At 51.9% G+C, this 22,523-nt stretch overlaps 7 protein-coding genes across 7 annotated transcripts; 3 read left to right on the top strand and 4 right to left on the bottom strand.

Moving 5' to 3' along the window:
* Window positions 1-1,796: 1,796 nt before the first annotated feature.
* Window positions 1,797-3,398, top strand: LAESUDRAFT_720504 (chord-domain-containing protein). Its single transcript, XM_040907829.1, has 7 exons — window positions 1,797-2,058; window positions 2,112-2,456; window positions 2,518-2,541; window positions 2,600-2,707; window positions 2,762-2,881; window positions 2,944-3,051; window positions 3,116-3,398. The coding sequence occupies exons 1-7, from the start codon at window positions 1,882-1,884 to the stop codon at window positions 3,287-3,289; spliced, it is 1,056 nt and encodes a 351-aa protein (XP_040769031.1). The 5' UTR covers window positions 1,797-1,881; the 3' UTR covers window positions 3,290-3,398.
* On the bottom strand, window positions 3,373-5,466 carry LAESUDRAFT_642362 (initiation factor 2; the record flags this gene model as incomplete). The annotated part of the gene is made up of 7 exons (XM_040903726.1): window positions 3,373-3,524; window positions 3,581-3,889; window positions 3,948-4,489; window positions 4,549-4,763; window positions 4,823-5,231; window positions 5,285-5,375; window positions 5,424-5,466. 7 exons carry the CDS (start codon window positions 5,464-5,466, stop codon window positions 3,373-3,375), a joined length of 1,761 nt encoding a protein of 586 aa, XP_040769030.1.
* A 1,298-nt stretch (window positions 5,467-6,764) lies between these two features.
* LAESUDRAFT_740828 (zincin) lies at window positions 6,765-10,845 on the bottom strand. The gene is made up of 19 exons (XM_040911105.1): window positions 10,625-10,845; window positions 10,060-10,553; window positions 9,906-10,005; window positions 9,509-9,856; window positions 9,352-9,455; window positions 8,977-9,305; window positions 8,474-8,922; window positions 8,340-8,419; window positions 8,155-8,285; window positions 7,983-8,094; window positions 7,875-7,924; window positions 7,765-7,819; window positions 7,585-7,705; window positions 7,479-7,522; window positions 7,417-7,424; window positions 7,242-7,364; window positions 7,117-7,180; window positions 6,947-7,057; window positions 6,765-6,893 (listed from the first exon to the last, which is right to left on the bottom strand). Exons 1-19 carry the CDS (start codon window positions 10,662-10,664, stop codon window positions 6,855-6,857), a joined length of 2,802 nt encoding a protein of 933 aa, XP_040769029.1. The 5' UTR covers window positions 10,665-10,845; the 3' UTR covers window positions 6,765-6,854.
* Window positions 10,845-12,836, bottom strand: LAESUDRAFT_720498 (Scramblase-domain-containing protein). The gene is made up of 10 exons (XM_040907828.1): window positions 12,463-12,836; window positions 12,340-12,398; window positions 12,142-12,281; window positions 11,929-12,086; window positions 11,687-11,867; window positions 11,608-11,623; window positions 11,454-11,554; window positions 11,381-11,399; window positions 11,286-11,328; window positions 10,845-11,234 (listed from the first exon to the last, which is right to left on the bottom strand). The coding sequence occupies exons 1-10, from the start codon at window positions 12,795-12,797 to the stop codon at window positions 11,195-11,197; spliced, it is 1,092 nt and encodes a 363-aa protein (XP_040769028.1). The 5' UTR covers window positions 12,798-12,836; the 3' UTR covers window positions 10,845-11,194.
* A 107-nt stretch (window positions 12,837-12,943) lies between these two features.
* LAESUDRAFT_671075 (uncharacterized protein) lies at window positions 12,944-14,780 on the top strand (the record flags this gene model as incomplete). The annotated part of the gene is made up of 3 exons (XM_040905452.1): window positions 12,944-13,432; window positions 13,493-13,705; window positions 13,764-14,780. Coding segments are annotated over 3 exons (1,655 nt in total), but the record flags the coding sequence as incomplete, so codon positions are not given.
* Window positions 14,781-14,845: 65 nt separating this feature from the next.
* Window positions 14,846-17,715, top strand: LAESUDRAFT_809244 (CDC45-like protein). The gene is made up of 8 exons (XM_040914126.1): window positions 14,846-15,181; window positions 15,248-15,475; window positions 15,541-15,708; window positions 15,763-15,917; window positions 15,972-16,292; window positions 16,360-16,824; window positions 16,880-17,233; window positions 17,293-17,715. The coding sequence occupies exons 1-8, from the start codon at window positions 14,912-14,914 to the stop codon at window positions 17,441-17,443; spliced, it is 2,112 nt and encodes a 703-aa protein (XP_040769026.1). The 5' UTR covers window positions 14,846-14,911; the 3' UTR covers window positions 17,444-17,715.
* LAESUDRAFT_720495 (IGPD-domain-containing protein) lies at window positions 17,343-18,534 on the bottom strand. The gene is made up of 5 exons (XM_040907827.1): window positions 18,366-18,534; window positions 18,221-18,308; window positions 18,064-18,161; window positions 17,827-18,011; window positions 17,343-17,775 (listed from the first exon to the last, which is right to left on the bottom strand). Exons 1-5 carry the CDS (start codon window positions 18,501-18,503, stop codon window positions 17,679-17,681), a joined length of 606 nt encoding a protein of 201 aa, XP_040769025.1. The 5' UTR covers window positions 18,504-18,534; the 3' UTR covers window positions 17,343-17,678.
* Between the last annotated feature and the right edge of the window lie 3,989 nt (window positions 18,535-22,523).

The raw sequence follows: 22,523 nt of genomic DNA, 5'->3' as shown, positions 1-22,523 counted from the left end.
CATCGCCGGCCGCGCTACACGGTCACCCAGCGCGCGTAGCATCGCGTTTTCCCCGGATATCAACACGTCCCTACGGTTCGAGAAGGCCGCCAGCACGCTGCTATCCTCATTCGCCAGCCTCGCTCTTGGGCACCACCCTTGAACTCTGTGGGAGGATCTGAAATATGGAGGGTCTGAATTATAGTACGTCCCTCCCTGTGATGACGTTTGGAACGACGATTCGCTGACAGCGAACGACCCTCTCAAAGTCTAGGCCATTTTGTAGCATCGTATTCTCCTCATGGGTGGGCAATTACCGGTTTACCAGATCACTTTTCCTAACTGAACACACTGACCCCATTTCTGAGCCTGTCTTCTAAGTCTGACAGACGTGTAACCACGAGGCGACAAGTTCAGGAGCATGCAGTGGATGAATCAAAAATTAACAGGGCGGCAATATTGCTCCCGAGGAATCCTGTACACTGAAGTCGCTCGGCCAGCGTCAGATTGAAGGTAGTCGCACAGACAAATATTGATGGTAATCTGCTGAGTGCTAGATTAGATGGGATTAACCAGCTGGAGATTACGGCAAATAGAAACATGCATCATCTGCCTTGAGCTCGAGGCGAGGCCTTCCTACGAGATCTTGTACTGATGTCGGTAGACGAGGAGTACCGTTCTGGGCTGCGTTCGTGCCTAGGGTAGGGCTTCGTTCGGGTGAGTCGGCCCGCTCACCTCGGCGAGGGAACGTCGCTGAATCATTCAAGGTGAACGATGGCATGTCAGAAGGCACGGAGTTTCATCAAGTCACTTACGTCGCTGCGCGTATCCCTGAACGGCATTCAACGTTCTCATGATCAGTTCTCGGGACGTATAGCACGCTGATGTGCTCTTCATGCGGCAATTCATTTACTTTCGTCTGCTAGGCTGAGAATGTCTACGTTCTTCCTCCCTACAAAGCGGAGGAATCTATGATGGCAGGACAAATATCGAGCTTTCGTGAAGCACGGAATGAAAAATCCGACCGAATTACCGCGTTGATATTGTGCACGGACTCAATTTGTTTCCGCGCTACCTCGCGGAGATAATGTGCAAATGAATTCGTCGTCAAGCCTTATATGCAATACGACCTGCGCCACCACTCATCAGGACTCTATTTGTGCGGCTTTATCATCACAGAAACTGTGATGGCATCCGGCAACTACTAGCAAACGATGCTAGCGCAAACTCGCTGACTTGTAAATTTGATAAACAGCTTCATGTTAGCTTATGGTCCCCGTGTTCCGTGTTCCCTATGCGCTAGCATGGGAGCCTTCCAGGCCTTGGCTCCTTCGTTTAAATCAGGGTGAAGGCGTGGCCGACGATGGGGTGCTCAAGCAGCACGTAGGCAACATATCCATTCAGAGTGATAGGATCATTTCTTCTCGGCTTGGAGATCCTGATGGAGAAACTGTAAGTCGTAGCGGAAAAGCCATTGGGAGAGGATCTCACGACTCGGATGAGCAGTACTCATCCTCCGCTTGGAGTGCAGATGTCCCACTTTATGTGTGTTTATTTGTCCCTGTACAAAATTGTAATGCACACGTTGAGGACGTTTGGTGCACATGCCAGTGCGTCGTGTTTCCGAGCTCCAAATAGTATCAATGGTCAACATGAAGTATTCCAGCCACTGCACATTGCGACGATGGCCGTAAGAGAGCGTGCACGTTGGATGCTGTACACTGGCATACCGCTTTGGGCAACCCACTTGCCGCCGGAATCACGAGGAGAACATTCCGGCACCTTCGATCGATCGCGATGTGCCTTGCCGTCTCGGGCGCTTCCGCTCATCCTCGAAATTGCTGAACATCCTGCTCTGTCCTCTCCCTCTCCGTTGCTTCTGTCTTCCAACTTGTCTCGAAAATGCCGAGGTGCACACACAAGGGCTGTGGTCGAGAATACGATGCCGCAAACAACACGGATGAAAGCTGCTCATACCATCCAGGCGCGCCTGTGTTTCACGAAGGCCTCAAGTCCTGGTCCTGCTGCCAGGATGTCAATAAACCGGTGCTCGAGTTTGATGAGTTCATGAAGATTCCGGTACAATCTTGTCACCAAGACTTTAGAGGCACATGTGTTGACGTGATGCGCAGGGATGTGCAAAGGGCCGGCACACCGATGAAGCTCCCAAAGTAGAGGCTCCAAAACCATCGGCGAACGTGAATCTCAAGATGACGGATTCGCAGGCGGGGAAGGAGACTTACACCTCAGCTTCTTCGTCTTCTCATCACATCGCACCTTCTACGGTCTCTCAAGCATCTGCGGAAGCTGAACTGCCTCCTCCGGCTCCAGTGCAAGAAGAAGAGGATGATCTCTCTGTTCCAGTTACTCCAGGGACGAAGTGCAGGAGGAACGGCTGCCAGACCGTTTTTGAGAGCGATGAGCTGAATCGCACAGGCGATGGTCTTGGTACCGTGTGCACTTACCACCCGATGGCAGTGAGTACTACTGCCTGTGCGATTTGCGTGATACAAGAGTACTCATTTGCACCTGAAACAGCCCATCTTCCATGAAGGCAGCAAGGTACGTCACGAAACGTGAATCTATAGCAAAATCCCTCATGCCTACTGTTCGACCACAGGGCTACCTCTGCTGTAAACGTCGCGTTCTAGAGTTCGACGAGTTCCTCAAAATCCAAGGATGCAAGACTGGTCGCCACGTCTTTATACCAAAGAACCGGGACGCTGCCGTAAGCTTTGTCCGCCGCATCTATATGGGACTCCATCGAATTTCACCGCCACAGGTTGAGCAATTCACAGACTGTCGTATCGATCACTACCAAACTCCGACCAGCGTACACGTTTCTGTGTTTGCTAAGCAAGCGGATCAGGAGCGCAGTACCGTGAAGATCGAGCGGAACGCGGTGAGCGAACTTTCGATTCAATGTACACCGTACGTCTTCTTTTCCGCTCATCGAGATTTCAGATTCATCTTGATCTCTACCTGCCCGCGTCAAAGCGGTTCCGCAAGTCCATAGAGTTGTTCGGTCCCGTTGACCCTGAGGCATCCTCTTTCAAATACTACGGAACGAAAGTTCGTAATACTCACTAGTGCTGGGGTGGAGTTTGGGGTGCTCAGTATAGCTACTATGACCCAGGTGGAACTCAATCTCAAAAAGAACGACACGCGTAGCTGGACGATTCTCTCGAAACCCACTCGCGACCTTGGAAACATAGCCTTGACATTCGGCGTCGGCGGGAGGACGGGTACCATCGGCAGCAAGGAGATCATTTTGGACGACACGAATAGAGCGAAGCACACTCCGGCTTGATCTAGCATTCAGGGATGGTAATGCACTGTATGAGGTATTGTATGTAGCGTTGGGCGTGGGATGCGTTGCTCCGGCCAATGTAATCATAAATTACCCGGCTTTTCTACTTCCTGGTAGATCTGTATCACGTCTCCCTCGCGGAGATCGTCGTACTTTTCAAAACCTATGCCGCACTCGGTGCCCTTGGCAGCCTCCGTGATGTCGTCTTTACGGTGTTTGAGGGTCTCCAGGCGTCCTGAGGCAGCAATGGGTCAGCCGAATCACGGCATTGCAATGGTGATATTCACATACCTTCGTGGACCACCTCACCGTTCCTTACGACACGCGCGAGTTTAGTCTTGTTTACTACACCATTTGATACGCGGCAACCTGCGATCTTCATGGTCTTCTTGCCCTTGAGATGGATCTCAAAGAGCTGCAAGACGTTGGCCTCGCCGAGCACCCGCTGTTCGACGATTGGCGGCAGCAGCGCAATAACGCGTTCCTTGACATCGTCCATCAGACGATAGATTACCGTCGACGACATCAAGGGGACACTTTGGGAGGTCGCAATAGACTGAACATGACGGGGCGTGTTGACGGAAAAGGCAACAACAGTACCTTTGCGACCATATACTCATCAGTAGCTATTGACCGAGATTCCGAGCGTGATCTTCACCTTCTGCAGCTTTGGCCCGCATGACGTCCGACTCAGTAACGTCGCCGACGCCAGTCGCAATGACCTTGACTCGAGCGATGTGATTGCCTATCCCTTCTAACGCGCCGGCGACCGCTTCTACGCTTCCGCTCACATCGCCCTTGATGACGAGCTTCAGTTCCTTCGGCCCACTCTCTTGCGGCTGTGCAGCCGGCTCTTCTGCCTTTTCGCCGCCTTCCGCCTCCTTCTCCTTCTCCTCTCGCTCTAAGCGCCGTTGCTCATTGATGGCCTCCATGTCACCTAAAGTGGCCTCGATCTCCTTCGTGCGAATCCGGTTAGCGAGCGCCTTCTTCACCTCTGATTCCGTTCCTTGCAGAACCTCGTCGCCGGCATTGGGCAGCTCTTTCCAGCCTGATACGGTAACTGCCATCCCAGGATAAGCGGCCTTCACCGCCTGGCTATTGGAATCGCTGAGCACCCGTACCTTCGCATGGCTCAGGCCGGCGATGATATGATCTGAAGGCTTCAGGCATCCACGAAGGACAAGAACTGTGGCAACAGGTCTACAAATTTTTGTGTATTGTCAACAGGCTGTAAGAGGCGTGTGGACAAGTCTGCGTACCCAAGACCTTTCTGAACCTTGGACTCGAGGACGTAGCCCTGCACCTTTCCATCTCGCTCGGCGCGCAAGTCCTGCATCTCCGCAAGAACGGAAATGGTCTCTACAAGCTGGTCTAGGCCTTGACCGGTCAGACCCGAGACCCGCACAGACGGCACATCACCACCAAATGTTTCCAACTGTACACCCGCTGCCAGGAGCGCTTGTTCGACTTTTTCCTTGTGACGAAAAGTGTGTAAGGGTCCTATATGCTTACGAGGGGGACAAGAAGACTTACAACATTCACTCCAGGCTTGTCCACTTTGTTGATGGCAACGACGACCTGAACATTCTCCTTTTGGATGAGATCGATAACTTCCTTTGTCTGCGGCATGATTCCGTCGTCCGCCGCTACAACGAGGACAACTTTGTCCGTCACTCCCGCGCCGCGTGCACGCATCGCAGAGAAAGCAGCATGTCCTGGAGTATCCAAGAAGGTGATTGTGCGGACGTCCCCGCTAGCTTCACTGGCTGGCACGGGCACGGAGAAAGCACCTATGTGTTGCGTGATACCGCCTGCTTCTCCTTTCGCAACGGAGGTAGATCGAAGTTTATCTAGCAAGGTGGTCTTGCCATGATCGACATGACCCATGATTGTCACTACAGGCGGTCGTGGTGGAAGGGTGGAGGGATTTGGATGAGGAGGACTTGAGGGTAGTTCATCAGAAGAGAAGTTGAACTGGATGATGACATCACATACGGAGGATAGATATCGAAGGCAGCTTCGTCATTTACAACAGGGTTGCGGCCGAACTCCAATGCAAGTAGAGATGCATACTCAGACGTCAGAACTGAAAGTCCCTATAAGCTGACGGTCAGGATGCAGGTAAAATGCATACTGTGATCATGAGAAGCTTCAGCACCCATGCCAACTTTGGTCATTGTACGTAGAAGCTTGTCTAGAAACACGCGGTAAGCTCAAGATCCTGAGGAACATTTGGATTATTACACACCGAATCTGATGTTGAGCAACTTGGCTAAAGTTCCAACAGACACGACGCTGGGAATGAAGACGTCGACATTTGCGGGCTTCAGCTCCTTGGCAACTTTCGCTTTCTTCTCCTTCGCTTTCATCGCCTGCATGCTTGTCACTTTATATGAGCCACGGTGCTTGTTGGGTATTGTGAGGTCATTCTCGGCTCTTAGTCTGGCGACAATAGAACCTCTCTCCTTGTGTTCTTGACGCAACTGTTTTGGATCACGTCCTCGGCTACGAAAAGCGAGCTCATCAGCCATAACATCACTTGCGCTTTCCTCCACCGGTTCAATGGATCCGCTCGCTCGAATAGCTCCATCCCTTTCCGTCAACTCTTCATCTTCGCCCTCTTCCTCCTCCTTCGGTGCCTCCAATTCAGCGACGATGCGATCCTTCCTCAGAATTTGCTGAAGTGACGAAGCTCCAGGACGTCTGTATGAGTCAGTCTTGGCAGCACCCCGCGTTCGTGTAGAAGTCAGTCCAAAAGAATGTGAGTCTGCTTTGTGAGGTGCTGCCTCCCGATGAGGAGGCCCCTCACGACGGCGTCCGTTATCCCGAAAAGGCGCAGCATCCCTACGAGCACCTCCGTCTTGATGTGGTGCCCAATCCCGACGTGGTGCTTCTTCTCGATGCGGTGGTGGACTTCGCTGAAAGCGGGATGTCGGAGATGTAGACGTTTCGCGGGGCGGTTGACGGGACTTCTGCTGCGCCCACCTATCCGGTTTGCTTGATGTACCCGATAGTTGGTCTAATCCCCGCAGCGGAGATGTGGGTGGATACAAAGGGGTCTCTGGTGGTGTAGGTCGCGACCATGACCGGCCTTGCGGTATTGTGGGATGCGGGGCGGAAGAGCCCGACGACTGGTCCTGGTTCTCAGATACAGGTCGCGGTAGCTCCCATTTACCTAGCGGCCTAGGCTGACAACAGATGAGACAAGCGGGAGGAATGAGACATGGATACATACATTGGCACCGGTGGACGCCGCGCGGACGGACCGCGCGACACTCAGGCGGTGTTGTGCTCGGTGCATAGCGAGTGGACTGGGAGTGCCAATAGTTCTCCAATTTCTAGTGCCGCAGGACGCGTGAATCAAGCATGCCGGCGGTCTCAACGAGACTCGAGAGGTCGTCGAATCTGCGCAGATTTCGCGCATGCGGCCCACAGACGATCGGAGGCCACGTGCTGCGAAATTCACGCTGCAACAGCTGCTCGTACATAGCCCGTATGATGTTACGGCAATAGATACAAGAGTAGTACAAATAACTCGACAACAGAAAGCGGCGGGAATCCTCCCTCACCAGAACAAGCATCTCTTCTCCTGCGGCGGGTTCAGCTGATGCAAAATTCTGTCAGCTCTGTAAGGTTTGTCAACGGTCGTCTACATACCTTTGCGTTCGCAGAACACTTGAACGCTTCTGCAAATTCAGGAACGTTGTACACGGTGCCATCTACTCGGTAATGATTGGGTGAGTGAGGATCTGTGCGTATACGAGCAACCTGATGGCACGACACGATTAGTGCCGCAAAGTTGGCACGACGAGACAGCATCCACTCACAGCAGACTCAGTTTTGATATTCCGCGCCCAACCCCTGGCGAAAGAAATAAAGAAGAGTTGCTCCCTGAATGTGACGTATTTCCGTTAGCCTGCCTTTGGCAATGCCAGGACGAGTATCTGCTTACCTGGTGAAGTTCAATCCCGGCAGCAATTGTTCAGTGCCCTTCTCTAGCCCGGAGTCGTACTGCGCCTTCCATGCCCGATAGGCCTGGATGACACCCGTGTCGCCAATGTTCTCACCAGATGTCCTGAGAGCGTATCAATGAGTCCTCTGTCAGCTCCGATGCGCCCCACACGTACAGGTTGCCCTGGATGAATAGTGTTCAGTACTGTGAATCTTTGCCGTCAACTGGTAAACTTACATTGATATGGATCTTCCCGCCTTTGCCGTCATCGATGGTGTATTCTAGATAACGAGCAAAGCGTTAACAACACTCACTGGCGTCACCGATTGGACAGGATACGGACCAGAATATTGCTTAACAATACACTCTTGCCTCTTCCGGAAGCCCTCGCTTGTAGCATTCGTCCACCACTCCTCAAGCTTACCCTGCTGGTTATAGAGCCTGCCAGCAGAGTCGAAGGCGTGCTAGCGAGCGGAACCGCATGAGTACGACATCACGGTGTGCTGATAAATAAGACACAGACCGTCAGCTCATGAGCAGCAACCATTCCGAATGAGCCAAAGGACATGTATCCGGGCCTGTGTGAGTGACTGTTCAGCAATAAGATGTGTACATGCGAACGATGATCCGCACCAGGCTTGAGAGAAGAAAGGAGGCTGCAAAATGCCTGCCGGGAAAACGATCTAAAACACTTATATTCAGCAACAACGAATCGGTCAGCTCAACGCCAGTTGTACCGACCTCGTTGGCAGGAGGGTTGTAGTAAGCATTGACCGTAGATGCAAACATCTCCCATGTCTCGGGATCTCGTTGTTTGCCGAGCTTCTGCCACTTCCAGTATTCATCGTTCGCACTACAGAATCCAATGTTCAATGCTGAGACTGACATGTCAATGCAAGGGGCAAGAACAGACCTTGTGGTAATTATAGTGTCGAAGAAGCGACCTTCGTGCACTGTGACGCGATCATAGTAGATGGCGATCGATCGAGGGTCCTCAGTATTCGGGGAGAGCGGATAGCCCACTTTCACGCGGATCGCGTCAGCCTACGCGAATGGTATGGTCGTCAGTGGCTTGAGTAGTGTAATTGCAATAAGTACCTTCTCTGCCGCGGCATGAGCACTCTTTTCGTCCATCCATCTGATATGTGACAGTGAGCTTTTGAATGTCTTGACGATGTCTGTCGTATGCCAATGAGCTTCGCACGTTCTCAGCGCACGGAGCGCGCACTCACCATTAATTATTCTCGTGCCCTTTTCCTTGGAGTCGCCAGCAAATGTCTCATTGACAAAGTAACGGCCAGTGGCAAAGCCCATTGCTTCTTCCACCTGAGTTGTACAGAACTCTGCACGATCGCCGACAGCACCCTTCTTCAGGCCCTTCAGCCGCTCCTCGAGGCTGCGCACTGCCTTCCACGCCTCTGTCTCGAGGCTTAGGAGAGGAGCCAGCGCCAACCCTGCGCGCGTGACTAAGTAAGCCTCAACAGTCTCCGAAGACGTCTCATTCAAAATGCCAGAAAGCGAGGCAGCGTAAGTTGTAGACGTCAAGATGACATTTGAGGGATAGTTCCGCGGCGTGAACGTCGAAAAGTACGCTGAGAAGTTGATCTGGGGGAGCGCCGACGTCAGGGTGCCCAGCGACACTGGATTATATGTAGCGATAGGATCCTGATACAAAATGTCGCTGTGAAGGCAAGAGAATCAGTGCACGTGTTGAAACGATACGAACTCTGCGCACAGATCTAAGCTTGCATTCGCAATCGCCTTCTCGAAGTCAATGATCTTGCCAGCCAATTCATGCGCCTTCTCTGGTGTCATAGGCTCCGGATCCTCGTCACCGCCGTGGTCATCATCGTCACCTCCGTCGTCGTCATCATCACCGCCCCATGGCGGCCATGGCCACGGTGGCCAGACCCGTAGGCGTTCCTCATGAACGAGCAAAGCAGTCGACGGTGTCGGCTCATCAGCTGTTTCCTCAGAGTACTGCTCTTCTTCATCAAGATTGAGGAGGAGGCGCTCCAGAACGGTCTGATAAAGCTCAACGATCGATTCTTCGTCGTAGTACTCCTGTGCAAAAATCAGATAAGCACATGCACGAACGGTAAATATGAACCTTGGATGGAAGGCCGAGGTCTGTTTGACTGAACCAAACAGTCATGTAATTGGGATCTTTGCCGACGTCGCCCTCAATATCCACCGCAAATAATCCAGCAATACCTAAATACTGCAGATGAGGCAAATGAGTGACCATAACCTTGGAACATACGTACCGCGGGTATGCATAAATGCAATCGCAGCCGTCAAGTCTTCTTTCTGCTCATCTTCCTCATTCTGTGAGGTTTTGCCATGGAACAGCTTCCTGATCCGGCGCGTGACCGATGCCAGGGGTTCCGCGCCCAGCTCACTCAACCTATCCTCATCCATGCACGACGAGTAGAGACCACGAATCTTCTTCAGAATTTGTTCGTCATACGGAGAACTCATGCTTGACGGAGCATACGACGGGTCAGATGCAAGGATTCGCTGAAGCACCTGCCTGTTCTGTTGGGCGAGGGCCTCGAAGTTACCGAATGAGCCCTTGTCAGAAGGTATAGGGTGCGTCTTCAGCCAGCCGCCATCTACACCGTTGATTAGCGCTTACAGAGCAACAGTAAATGGTATACGCACTGGCAAAATCGTAGAAATTCTCGCACGGATCCTGCGTCGTGTCAAGAGACGCCAGGATAGATGAGGACAACATGATGCATTGTGCAGTCAGACATTCAGCCTATGCACATTCCGTTGTCAAGGCATTCATGCGCCATTCGACAACAAGACATACCTCTTCAGGAGGACTTGTAGGCTCGGGACCTGGCATCGTCACTGTGCTCGTCGACACAACAGTCGACGTGGCTGTGGAAAAAGCTGTGGATACGCTTGTGGATGTCGCAGTAGCTGTCGTTGTTGATATTGCGGTGGAAGTCGCAGTAGACGTGGCCACTGATGTAGCCGTAGACGTAGCAGTGGACGTAGCAGTGGACGTAGCGGTGTGCGTCGCCGTTTCAGTCAGAATAGATGTGACTGTAACTGCTGGCTCCTTGCTCGAGTCTCCTCCTCCTCCGCCCCCTGCGCCTCCGGCGTTCAGCTTGTGCTGCGCCCCCGCGAATAGGCCAATGAAGACTGAACTGAGCAACAGGAAGACCAGCGCGACGACCAGCAGCACTTTCGTGAGCGGTGTGAGCGGTTCCTGCACAAGAGAGGCGAAGGAAGACCGAGGTCGCGGTCGCTGCTGTTCGCCATCTGGGTGGTCGACGCTCTGCAAGAGGGGTGCGGACTCTGCATCAAGAAGGGACGATCCGTTCGGTAAGGTCACCATGATCCACGAGACGTTTATTTCTGGGGCTAACCTTCGTCCGTTGACGGTCGGACCTGCCTATGGTCCGCCATTTGGGCGACGCGCAGCGACGACTGCCTTGAAAGACGGGGACAAAGAGATGCGCACGCCTTACGTCCACAACCTGTGTGAAGGACGGCAGGCGGCAGGCGGCGCCTGGCCGCAGCTGTCCGCCTGCGAAGCGATCTCACGTGACCGTACCTTTTCGCGACGCGTTCTCGACGAGTCTCCGAGGGCAGACAAGCTACCGAGGCTGGCTATGCACTACATTACAGCTCGGGTCACATCCATCCAGTCTACTCATAGTATGGGACACTGCCACAATAAGTCTGATACAATCCTGCAGCCCATTGCTTTCACCGCTCATGGTTGCATTCCGCGGTACCCGCCGTCGTGATGAACATGCGGTAGAACGCCCTTCGTTCCTGTACGAGACGGAAGACCACGCGCTGCATGTGTGATCAAAGAGCGCGATACTGGGGCCGGTCGTTTAAATGACAGCGGGAACGCGAGCTGTTGGAAGCAACGTGCAATGTGAACACAGATTGCACTTGGCAGCCGCTAACCTGATCGACATGATTGATCACTCTCCGACAGAGAACCACCAGAATCCAAAGCCAGGACTATACAGCTTGTAAGTCACCGAAAATTAATCCACGTCAGAGAGGACGTACCCTCCTCGTGAGTGACGAGAGAAGTAGTCAAAATCTATATTGACTACAAGTGTGGGTTAACAGACGCCCCTGGATAACACACATTGCATACTCACCCGCCATCGCTAGAACAAGCTGAACGCGTATATATGAGCAATTGCGTTCCTGCAAGAGTTAACGATTACTCACTGCACGTTCCTCCAAACTTAAACCTCGGATGACAGTCGGCCTCCGTTCGGTCAAATCCATAGAGTCAGGCAGAGTTGGATTGAAGCGAACGAAATATTGCCCTGTAAATGGCGTCACTCTTGCTCGAGCTTGACAATGTGACATGCATAGGTACCTGTATCTGTAAATATCTAAATGCAGAGGTCAGTACGCAGCATCCATTCGAGTCGGTAAAGACAGACAAAACAACTTACCTCACGACCAAGTCCACGAAAGGCACGCCTCACGCTCGCTATCTCCTCTCCTCGAGCATCCTTGAAGTAAAAGCTCCATGCCAACAAACCTTCATCTATCAAGGCAAATTGTTTGAATGATATCGAGTCTGGTTCAGGCTGTGGTTCCGTCGCTACTGAGAGGATACGACGTCGGTCTTCCCTAACCAATCTCCGTCTCGTTAAATCAGGATCGCTACTTTCGATGGCAAGCAAATGCTGACCTGAGAAAGAGATCATATCTTCTCCGCCAGAGGTGCCATCGCTGTTGTACCTCGCCAAAAGTGTCAAGGACAGGTTCGCCATCGACAGTATACTCAGTGTAATTCTTCAGTCTCTGGACGAACATCCGCGAGTTTATGAATGCGAACGGCCGTCGAAGCTTACAACAGGCAGCCGTAAGAATGACTACTATTAGTGAGCAGCATTCGACGCACCCAGAGAATTGGAGTTCCGGCGCTGTCCATGACGACGGCTCGAAACGGCCTGTGCGTCCTGAATACCTGTCGTCCGAAAGAAGATAGCATACCCCGAGGCTCCTCGGCGATGTATCCAAGCGTCACCTCGTTTTCGTCCGCTGCGTTCCAGGACATGAGATGGGCAGACCATACCCGCTGGTGTTCACTCGCACATACTGATCACATATCGGTTTGACTGCTCGAACCCTATGAACAGGTTGAGCATCTCTATTTGTCTGGAGATTTGTGGAGCTTTCTGTCATTTCGGCACGAGTAAGACCTAGAGTAGCTGGGACATACCTGGTGACCACTAGTTGATTATGTCCGAGGAGTAGCTGTTTCAGGCCCTCCTCAGGATCGCTAAACGGCTCCCTTCGGCTGGCCTCCCACAGCGGTGATTGCTCAACTGAGGGCTGTTCTTCATATGGAAAGCCTTGAAATGCCCCTGATTCAGGATGCAGCCGTGAACGTTTCTCCAGAGGGTCGATCCTGGGACGACGTCTACTGCCGCCAGGAGCACGGTCAGGAAACCGAGAAAGGGCGTAATGACGGCGAAACTCTCTGCAGAGAAGAACGTGACGAGCAGGGAAGCAACGGGGCAAGCAATGCGCAGTCGCAATATTTCTCGCAAGCATCAACAGTCAATGGACGGCAGCTGGTAGTATTTACCGATGGTGGATGCGGATGTGCAGCGTCCCTTTTCCAGCCACAATTGCGCTCTTCAATTGGCGCGCTCCGACGCGGTCATCCCTGCGCGGGAGACGCCGGACACCGCTATCCCAGATGCTACTTCCACCTGTAGCCCGGCGATCGCCCGTACATCTTCTCGTCCGTTGCCACCGCTTGCAGAATGTGCCCTCTATCGTGACACCTTACACCCACTCTCGGACATTCCTCAGCTGGTTCAAGAAGTCCCAACCTGCTGATGCAACGAAAAAAGAGCCAATTCCAATACTGACGGAGGACAATCTGTTTCACCCGTTCTCCCAGTCGCCTTTCCCGCAAATACGCGCTCGTGGAGAGGCTATCCAGAAACTTGCACCATGTCCTATCTGCGCGTCCTCGCATACTGTGTCCGAAGCACACACACATGCACAACCGCGCGCTGTGAAGTTTGAGTGTCCTGATTGCGGATGGCCGACACACTGTTCCGAGGAACACTGGAAGGAGGATCAGGAGCATGAAAAGTATTGCGGGAGGCTGCGGGAAGTCAATGAGGACGAGCATGATCTCAGAAGCGGACGAAGGCTCCGGGAGTTCGAGCTACCAGGTAGGTCCCATATTCAGGTCCTGGAGGATACGACTTTGATGGTTGATATGACTGGCAAAGGACCTCAGGACTCTGAAGCAGCCATCTCTTTTGCTAACTGGGACGTCTTTTGGTATACGCGTGATTTCCCGTCAATGGACAGCGAGCGTTCCCGAAGACATGCTAGCAAACTGTTGACATATCCGATCACAATTGGTTCTGTGTTGCATCAATTCAGTAGTCTGACTCTGAGGAACCAGCGCCTCACTCCGGAAGGCAGCCGTTCGCTAGCTGGTGAGGCTTGTCCTATGATTAGCTGCCTGATCACGATCATTGACCTTGATTGCGCCAGCACTGCGGACGACCCTGCATGTTCCAACTGGCGCTCCCGAGGTTGAAGAGGCATCTGTAGACCGGCCACAGATGAGAATCTTCATCTTGGGTGCTCGAGCAGAGTCGTCACTTCCACCGCACATTTGGGAGCAGCTATGTCTGCTTTTCCCAGCCGCTCTGTTCCATATGTACTTCATCGGTCCGCAAGTCTCGCTTCCCAGACCGATCGAAGACTTACAAAAGCCGACCAAAAAGCCAGCTCAAGCGAGCGCACAAGAACCTGAAAAAAAGTCTACAGCTGAATCAATGCTGTCTGCACAGGCGAGCAACCCCCAAGCAGAGGAAAAGCCAGTTGAAGGTCAGCAGCAGGCGGAAACGAAGCCTCAGGAGAAACCTGTCTATGTGCCAAATATCTACGAACCACCCACCCCAGCGCCCATCGCGCGTCTTAAACGTACCCGCGAGAGTATCCAGGAATACGGTGTCCCCTCATATACGGTACCTTACACGCCGCAGCTGACAATCACCGGAATGCAGGCCAACTTTTTGGACGTACATGCACATTTCCAGGAAACATTCGATCCCTACACGGATTGCTTCTTCCTGTTCTCGCCTGGATTCGGCTTTCCCTCGCCCAACTCTACGTCTGAGGTCACCGGAGAGCCTCTCCTGCAGATTGCGTCGCCAACCGAGTGGGGTCCTGCGATCCCCCTGCTCCTGGCGAGCAAGTGCCCCATCTTTGTGACAGGATTCTCGCCGGCTGATGTTGAGCGCGATGTCAAGTCACTGTCTACGGCACCTGGTGTTGCTGGCGAGTTCGACTGGGTGATCACCCCCGGGCCGAACCCGTTCGGCAGTGAGAAGTGGGAGGTGGCCGACTTTGACCCGAGAGTGATGGTGAAGACGAACTGGGGTATCTGGGGCATCCGGGGGAAGACGAGAGAGGTTAGAGAGCGAAAAAGTTGGTTCTAGAATGTACTTCATCAATGTACTGCTTGTTCTTCCCCACTCTTAATGCGAGCGAACTCTCAGCCACAGGCGCGTCGAGATCACGTGTACTGTGGTCAACGCGTTGGTTGCATCCAAGCTTTAATAGCACTCACTAGTTTCCCTCTTTCTTCCTGTCGCCTTGAGCTCCTATACGTGCAGAGCAGGCTATCAGCCACAATGGTCTACCTGCCGCCACCTGACCCCGCCTCCTCGTCACGTCCATCCTATGGAGAAACATACGCGAACATTATCGCGAACCATCGCCGCTCGCCAGCTACTTCTGCCTCATCTGTAATCATACTTGTCGCACCAGACGTCGATGCCCTGTGTGCAGCGCAAATGCTTGCAGAGATTTTCAAGCAAGACGACGTGATGCACCGTATCATCCCTGTGTCCGGTCATGCCGAACTGGAGCGCATCCGGGACGAACTGGCCACGTACTCTGACGTACGCGATCCGATGTCTCTTACTGGATGTGGATGCCTCAACTGATACTCCTTTTTTGCGTGCCAGTTGCATACGCTGATTCTGCTCAACATGGGTGCTATCTTAGATCTTCCTTCCTCAGAGTGGTTTGGCGACTTCAGCGCGCAAATCACAATACATGTTATTGATTCATCGCGGCCTCAGAATCTGTCTAGTTTATTTGGCGGTGGAGAGAACGGTGAGAGAATTGTCATATGGGACGATGGCGGAGCAGAGGATCTGCAGGAAGAGCGCAAGGCTTGGGAAGCCCTCACGGTGAGATCAGATCTTCAACTGAACAGGGATTCGCCAGGTGGAATGAACTTACGAAATGTTCGTAGTACGAACCCGAACCTGATTCTGACGAGGAAGACTCGGAGCTAGAATACGATCGAGAGTCGGAACTGGAGGACAACGAGGAAGAGGAGGAATTCGAGTCCGAGAGCCCATCAGGCAAACGGAGATCGTTAGGTAGCGGGGGCAAGTCCGGAAAACGGCGAAGAATCGAGGTGCGTATACGGTTAATCCTGACCGTTGACGATCATGACGGAATATCGTAATAGCGACGGCCGGCCAGAATGTCAAGAGAGGAGCGAGACGAGTATTCATCGAAACTAGAGAAACACTACATGTCCGGTACCTGGCATGGACAAAGTGCATCCGGCACGATCTACATCCTCGCGACTGTCTTGGAGCGTGTCGATAACGACTTACTATGGTATGCTCCCACAGTTCAGCTAACCGGGGCTTGCGTACTCATTGAATCCGTTAGGCTAGCTATTCTAGGTCTGACATACCAATACATCACCTCACGAATTTCCCGCGATGAATACGACAAGTATCAATCCATCTACTATGACGAAGTCGCTCGTCTCAACCCTCGCCCTTCTGCGTCCGCCACCAACGATTATGACTTCAAGCCACAACATCCAGATGACCACTCCGTGTATGCCGCGGACGAGCTGCGCTTTATGATGTTCCGCCACTGGAATCTCTACGACGCGATGTATCACTCGAATTATGTCGCTAGCAAACTTGGCATTTGGAAGGAGCGAGGGAGGAAGAGGTTGACTGGCTTGTTAGCCAAGATGGGGTGCGTGACCGCGCGCATATCCTTCTTCCGTGATTATCTGTCCAGGTTGTCTAACCTATATCCGTAGATTCTCAATTCCCGAGACACAACAGCCCTACCCTCACATGGCGAAGGATCTCAAGCTCTCCTTGCGAAGCAAACTCGACCAGATTGCCCCGGAGTACGGTCTTGCCGAATTGTCATATCCGTCCTTCACGCGCTGCTACGGCTACCGGTCACAGCCGCTCTCCGCAGGCGACGCTGTAGAAGCGGTATCCGCGTTGCTGGATGTAGCCGGCGGCATCCGCATGGAGGTCGAGGTAGAAGGCGCACGCAACGGTGGCGAGTGGTTCGGAGGCGGGCGGATCTGGGAGGGGGGCAAACAATGTAGGCGGAGAGATGACGAGCGAGAGAACATCCCTCCTGGTGGCGCTGCCAGCGTGGTAAAGACGTCAAACGCAATAGCTGCTGGAGATGATAAGGAAGAAGATAGCAGCTTCGACGTGCCATGGTGGGTGAAGAACTTCTGGACCGCGTTTGATGCTCTCAACGAGTGAGCCATCCTCCCATACACCTGGCCGATTCCGTTATCTGATATTCTTCCTCAGTATTGTACGCCTCCAAGAAGCATTGCCGCTTTCCATGGCCCTGCATCGCGCTATCATGCGTCAGGGATCGTCCATCATCGACAAGCACGACATCCGCACGCTCCGCGGCCACCGCGTCGTCATTCTCTCGCAAGGTCCCGACCTCGCACTCTTCGCACATCCCGGCGTTCTCTCCCGGCTTGCACTCTGGCTCGTCGAGGCGCTGCGTGACCGGCTCCAGGGAACGAACCCCGCCTTCTCACGGAGCAAGCGCAAGAGCCTGCCTCTGGTCCTGGCGTGCATGAACGAGAAGGAAGGGACGTATATCGTCGTTGGTGTCATGGCAGCGCTTGAGTATGGCAATGTCCGTAAGAAGTACGTCTTGATTTCCCTTAATGTTGGGTATCTTGTGGACGATGCTGACGGGTCTACAGCGAGTTTGGCCTAGCCTTCTTAGACGCGAAAGAGCGATGCAATGCACGGACGCGACATGGGTCGTTCGATACGAGCATTCTGGAGATCAACAAGGATGATCTGAAGGTCTTCCTTGAAACCCTGTGCGAAGCTGGAGACGGGCATCGGTGAGATTGCACATAACTCCATGGATAGTTCATCTTGTTTCATCTTGTTTTTCTCATGTAACACATCGGATATCGCGATACTGTATAATCATAGTACACAATCTCGAACTTTTGGATATTCCTGACTGGATTGTGGTATATTAATGTGAGCTGCCGCACAGGCGTGAACGGTCACCGGTCAGTAACCAGTCCATCATAATCAATACATCAACTGTAAAATCGGTCTCCTTGGCTCGGAATCACAAGATGCCCTTCGTACTCGGTACATCGTCGCCGCCTGTCCTCTCGATCGCTTGACGAATCGCGAGAGCTACAGCCTTGAAGGCGGATTCAGCACTGCGGCTAACGTCAGTACACCACGCATATGCTTCTGGGCCGGCTTCCTACCGATGATGATCGTTTTCTCCTCGTAAGACATCCACGTGAAGCGTTACACCAGCAGCTATTGAGAACGAGTAGAAGATGTGCGGGAGCATTTCCGTGGATAAATCACCGATCTTCTCTCTCTTCAACCCGAGGTCGGTAACGCAAAACGGCCTCGAGCAGATATCGATGACCGCTCGCGATAGAGCCTGAATCCGTAAGCTTGTAAGGCCAGGACACAGAGGATAGCGCGGGCGGTACCTCATCTAGAGGAGCGAATCCAATACCATATCGGCGGATGCCACGGACCTCTCCCAGAGCCTGCTTGAACGCGGTCCCTAGAGCAATAGCGCTGTCTTGTGGAGTGGTCTCCGTTCGTCAATTGGGGTCGAGAGTCGCGAGATAACCTGACACTTATCTGCACTGTGGTGGTCGTCTATCCAAAGATCACCCTTGCACTTCATGGTGAGCGACATGCCTGAGTGCTTTGCTAGCGCATGATACATCTAAGTTAACCAGCGGCTGTGAGCGCAAGACGTTCAGAGTATCATGCTACGACTTGCATGATCGAGGAATCCTATCCCGGTAGATATCGATATTTCCTGCGCTTTGCCCGAACCAGGCTGGCAGTCGAGATCAATGGCGACCTCAATCTGCGTCTCGTTTGTCTTTCGCTCTAACCTCGCCGTCCTTGCAGCCATGGCGCCTGTGAAAGAGCGAAGACAAGAAATGGTTGCCTGACTCTTTTCTCAGGACGACTCAACTGTTTTTCCTATTGGGCATGATTGGTGGGCGCTTATCGTGGATGTGTGGTAAGATCCAATCGCTGATCCACATCGCCGGCTACTTCACGTTAAGCATGGGCGTTAATATTCAACGTTTTCAACCTTAGCATACCCTGACATCACCATGCTCGAACAGAAATGGAAGTCAGTGCAGGTATACGCTCGAGCAGCCTGCTATACAAATATGAACACGTTGCACTGCGTGTGGACTCAAAATATCCCGGAGGGATATTGCCAGGAAAGTTGGAATGTCCCGGCAATATCCTAGAAATATCTTTCGAGGTGAATATCCTGACGATGTTCTGGCAGAATATGCTCACGTGATTCGGTGCGGGTCGCATCTAAGTCGCGCGCGTACGCTGGGGCCATCGTAAATATCGACCGCATATAGTCAACAAATATATACCTTCTTCTCTCTATCTCAATGCCAGCTCATAGACACACCAAGACTGTACCGTTACCATCATCATCGGCCTATCTGACTCACTGCAAGCTATGTGCATGCCAGTGCTGTTCTGCAGATCCCAAAGCAGGCCTTCAGATCGCTCAAACCATTCGAAAGCACCTTCGGAGAGACGAGGAAGAAGGTATCGAGGCATGATTGGCCTCCATACGTGATCAGCAGCAGTTGCAGGCTGTGCAATTCGAGAGTGTGGCTGGGTCAGAGGGTGTGGAGCCTGAGGACATGGTATGCTCTTTTGCTCATCAAAGCAACGTTGACAGGCCTTCTCGGCCTGTTACACCAGAACTACATCAAAATGACTTCTGGTGGGACTGGCAGCCTCATGAAGACCTCGACGTGCTCCACTCTTGCTTGGATGCTGAGGATACTGTGTCACCTGCAGCTAGTCTTGATGCTAACCTAAATCGTGTGACCTTCTTTGACTCCTGCTCCAGTAAAGCCTTCTGTGAAGCTCAGTACTTCACCCTCATTGATTCCCAGAAGACCTGCATTGCGTCCTCAATCTCATCCAATGAAAGCCTCTGCAACTCCTCTGCTGACAATGCATTGCTCCATCTACTTCCATCAGCCCATATCTTCTTTGCGACCATTCTTCCCCACACGACATAGTTTTCCTGCCAGGTTTCCCAAGTCAGTCGTAGCATGCGCCCAGCTTCATTTATATCATCAGTTCAGAATTGTCCTTGGCCAAATGGTGCGGGTGGAGTCATCTTGCTATCTATCCCCATTAGGGGCTGCAACGCACTGCGTACCACTGCCTGTAAGTGATTATCTTGTTAATTGCTGTGTATCAGGAATGCTATCGTTGCACTCACATGCAAAGGGTTATCGCGGCCCTTCTTGCGCAATTTGGGCTGTACTTCAAGACATCCATCATGTCCGCATCACTGGTGCATTCATCCATCTCATTCGGCTCTTCAGCTAACATTTCATTCCAGGGAAACCCCTGTGTCACAAAGCACCAAAGCACTTAACCCAATTAAGGGCAAGTCTGCTTTTGTGACCTGCACAAATGATCCCACATAAAAAGCCTGCCACAAGGGCTAGGCTGAGGACGCGCGCAGTGGTATGCAGTCTGAAAAAGGGGCTCAAAGGGCCCTTAGCCTTATGCTCACAACTAGGGGGTGAATTGGCTTGTTAGGCCGCATGCAATAGAATAATGAATCTAAGGTCCTCCCTTAGATCCTCATGGGCTTATATACATGTAGGGCAGGGCCCCTGGCACTGTGCTACTGTGAGACCTCAGATACCTACATGTGAATATATTGTCAGAATCGGTAATGGTTCTGGACTTCGTCATAGCAACTATCTACAATGGCCGTGGATACGCCGAGGTAATCCTATCTAATTCAATGAGATAAATGCCTGTAAGTGGGCCCACTGTTGAGGGGCCAATGGGTGATGGCCAACAGAGCACATCACAACGGTTGCAACATCAGATGAGAGGATCTGTCCAAACTCAGAACAATGAGTGTGACGATCAGTCTTCATCTGGATAGGGTTGTGAGAAGGTCTAGCCTATCCTGTACCTGGCTATACTATATGCCGGTTGGTAGGGGGATCCTCTGTTGTGGTATCTGCCTATTGGTTTAGGCAGCAAAGTGGTGCCACTATCTTGAGTGGCGAATTGGGTGCTTGCTAGCTTAATGGTCCAATGGGTTTCTTTCTGGGCAAGTGGCCTGGTGTCACGTGACCAACACCTGACAACTTCTGAATAGGGCAAGTGGCCAGTGTCACGTGACTGGGTGGCTGAATCATGGGCGCTTGGTGGTCATGTGGTAGACACAGTCATGTCTGTAATGTATGTGGCGGCATTGTGCTGTTTGTCCAAGTATCCATGTTGCGAGACCAATATGAAGGTTGGCATCTGAATAACCACTCAAATGAGGACTTTAATGGTGCAAAAAGAAAGGTGCCACTTAATACTGTGACACTACCCCCACTTCAAGGTTCAGACTCCGGATGAACTGAATAAATGCTATGGTAAATAGTACCCTCGCTTCAGGTTCTGACTTCCAGGGTGGAATGGCAGGGTGTGTTGTGTGAATGGCATCTAAGACTTTTGCTAGCAGCAAAAAGGGGTGATGCAGTTTAATGACTTGCTCAGGTAAATGGTGCACTTGTGTGGCTAACAGTTCTTGGTCCTAGATGTCTGACATCACAGACAGCGCTATTGGCTTCTGTTGCTCAAAATGATGTGCAAAAGGGCTTGCAGTTTAAAGACATGTGCTTGATCATTCGTGGCGCTCAAAGCTGCCAAAAATTGAACAGTTTACTGACGTGCTAAGGTCGTTTAAATGCATGATTTGTAAAAAGAGACATTTAAGGCCCTGCCATGGCCATTCAGTATCACTTCGGATACTGGTTTCAATCGAGGGCTTCACCGGTTATCGAACGCGATCGTCAGTTGTAATCGTCCACTTGCTTGCCCCCATGCTGCTTGCCACTATGCCATGGAGGCGGTGAAGTACCAGGTTCGAATCTTGACCAGTATATGTTCTTTATTACATAATCTATGCTGATGTAATCATGTGGCGTTGGAAGGTGGCATGATGTCCCTAGTCACATGTCTGAGTATGATGTCATTTGATTGATTTGATCAATCGTGATCGTGGTTGATCTGTGATTTGAGTCGAGATAGACTTTTTGATCGATCGTGATCATGAATGATGTCATTGTGTTGGCGCTCATAGCTGCCATAGTGGCGCAGTTTGGTTGACTTGCCCAGGTCCATGGTGGTGCTCATAGCTGCCAAATGATAGGATGCCCTTGGTCAGAGGGCTGTTTCAAAGATTGTGTCTTGTACCCAAAAGGTTGCCTATGTCTTTTTAGGATTTTATATAGAATAGCTGCCATGTTTGCATTGTTGTATGCAAGTAGATGCGTTCCCCAATGCTGTTCATACTTGTTGGCAATGGTCTCTCGATTGCCCTTGAGGTTGGCATGCTATGTAGGCAAAAGTTGAAAAATAGAAGGTTTGAAAATGTGATCCTTTGGTGCTGCTTGGATCATCCTTGACTTGCTCACGCTCGTCTTTGGACATGTGATCCTAATTGCTTCGCGGATCCTTCTCGACTCTTCGAATAGGACATGCGCTCGGTACTTGCTGTATATCTTGAAGTGCTGCACTTCTTATGCGCACGTCTTCAGATAAGCTCATACATACTCGCTGTATCCTACATTACCTCCCCCTTGCCAGGTTCCTCCCGGAACCGACGCGGCATGAGCGAGTTAAAACAAGACTGGGGGGCACAAAAGTAAGGGAGGGTTGGTGGGAGAAAAAGCCTTATAACTTTTGGAGAAAAGGTGGTTTAGGCATCCCATAGCAAATAAATTACTAATTGTTGTGCAATATGTAGTAATTCTGAGATCGCTTCTGGGTAAAAGGGTTCCCAATATCCCATTGTGTGTGCCAAAATAACTCCCTAAAAATTGGATTATCTATTGTGGACTGCTAAGTAAAGATCTATTTC

The sequence above is a fragment of the Laetiporus sulphureus genome (assembly GCF_001632365.1).
Source record: "Laetiporus sulphureus 93-53 unplaced genomic scaffold LAESUscaffold_3, whole genome shotgun sequence".
NCBI lineage: Eukaryota > Fungi > Basidiomycota > Agaricomycetes > Polyporales > Laetiporaceae > Laetiporus > Laetiporus sulphureus.
Note: the sequence above shows the minus strand (reverse complement) of the source record. Positions and strands in the feature narration are given on the sequence as shown.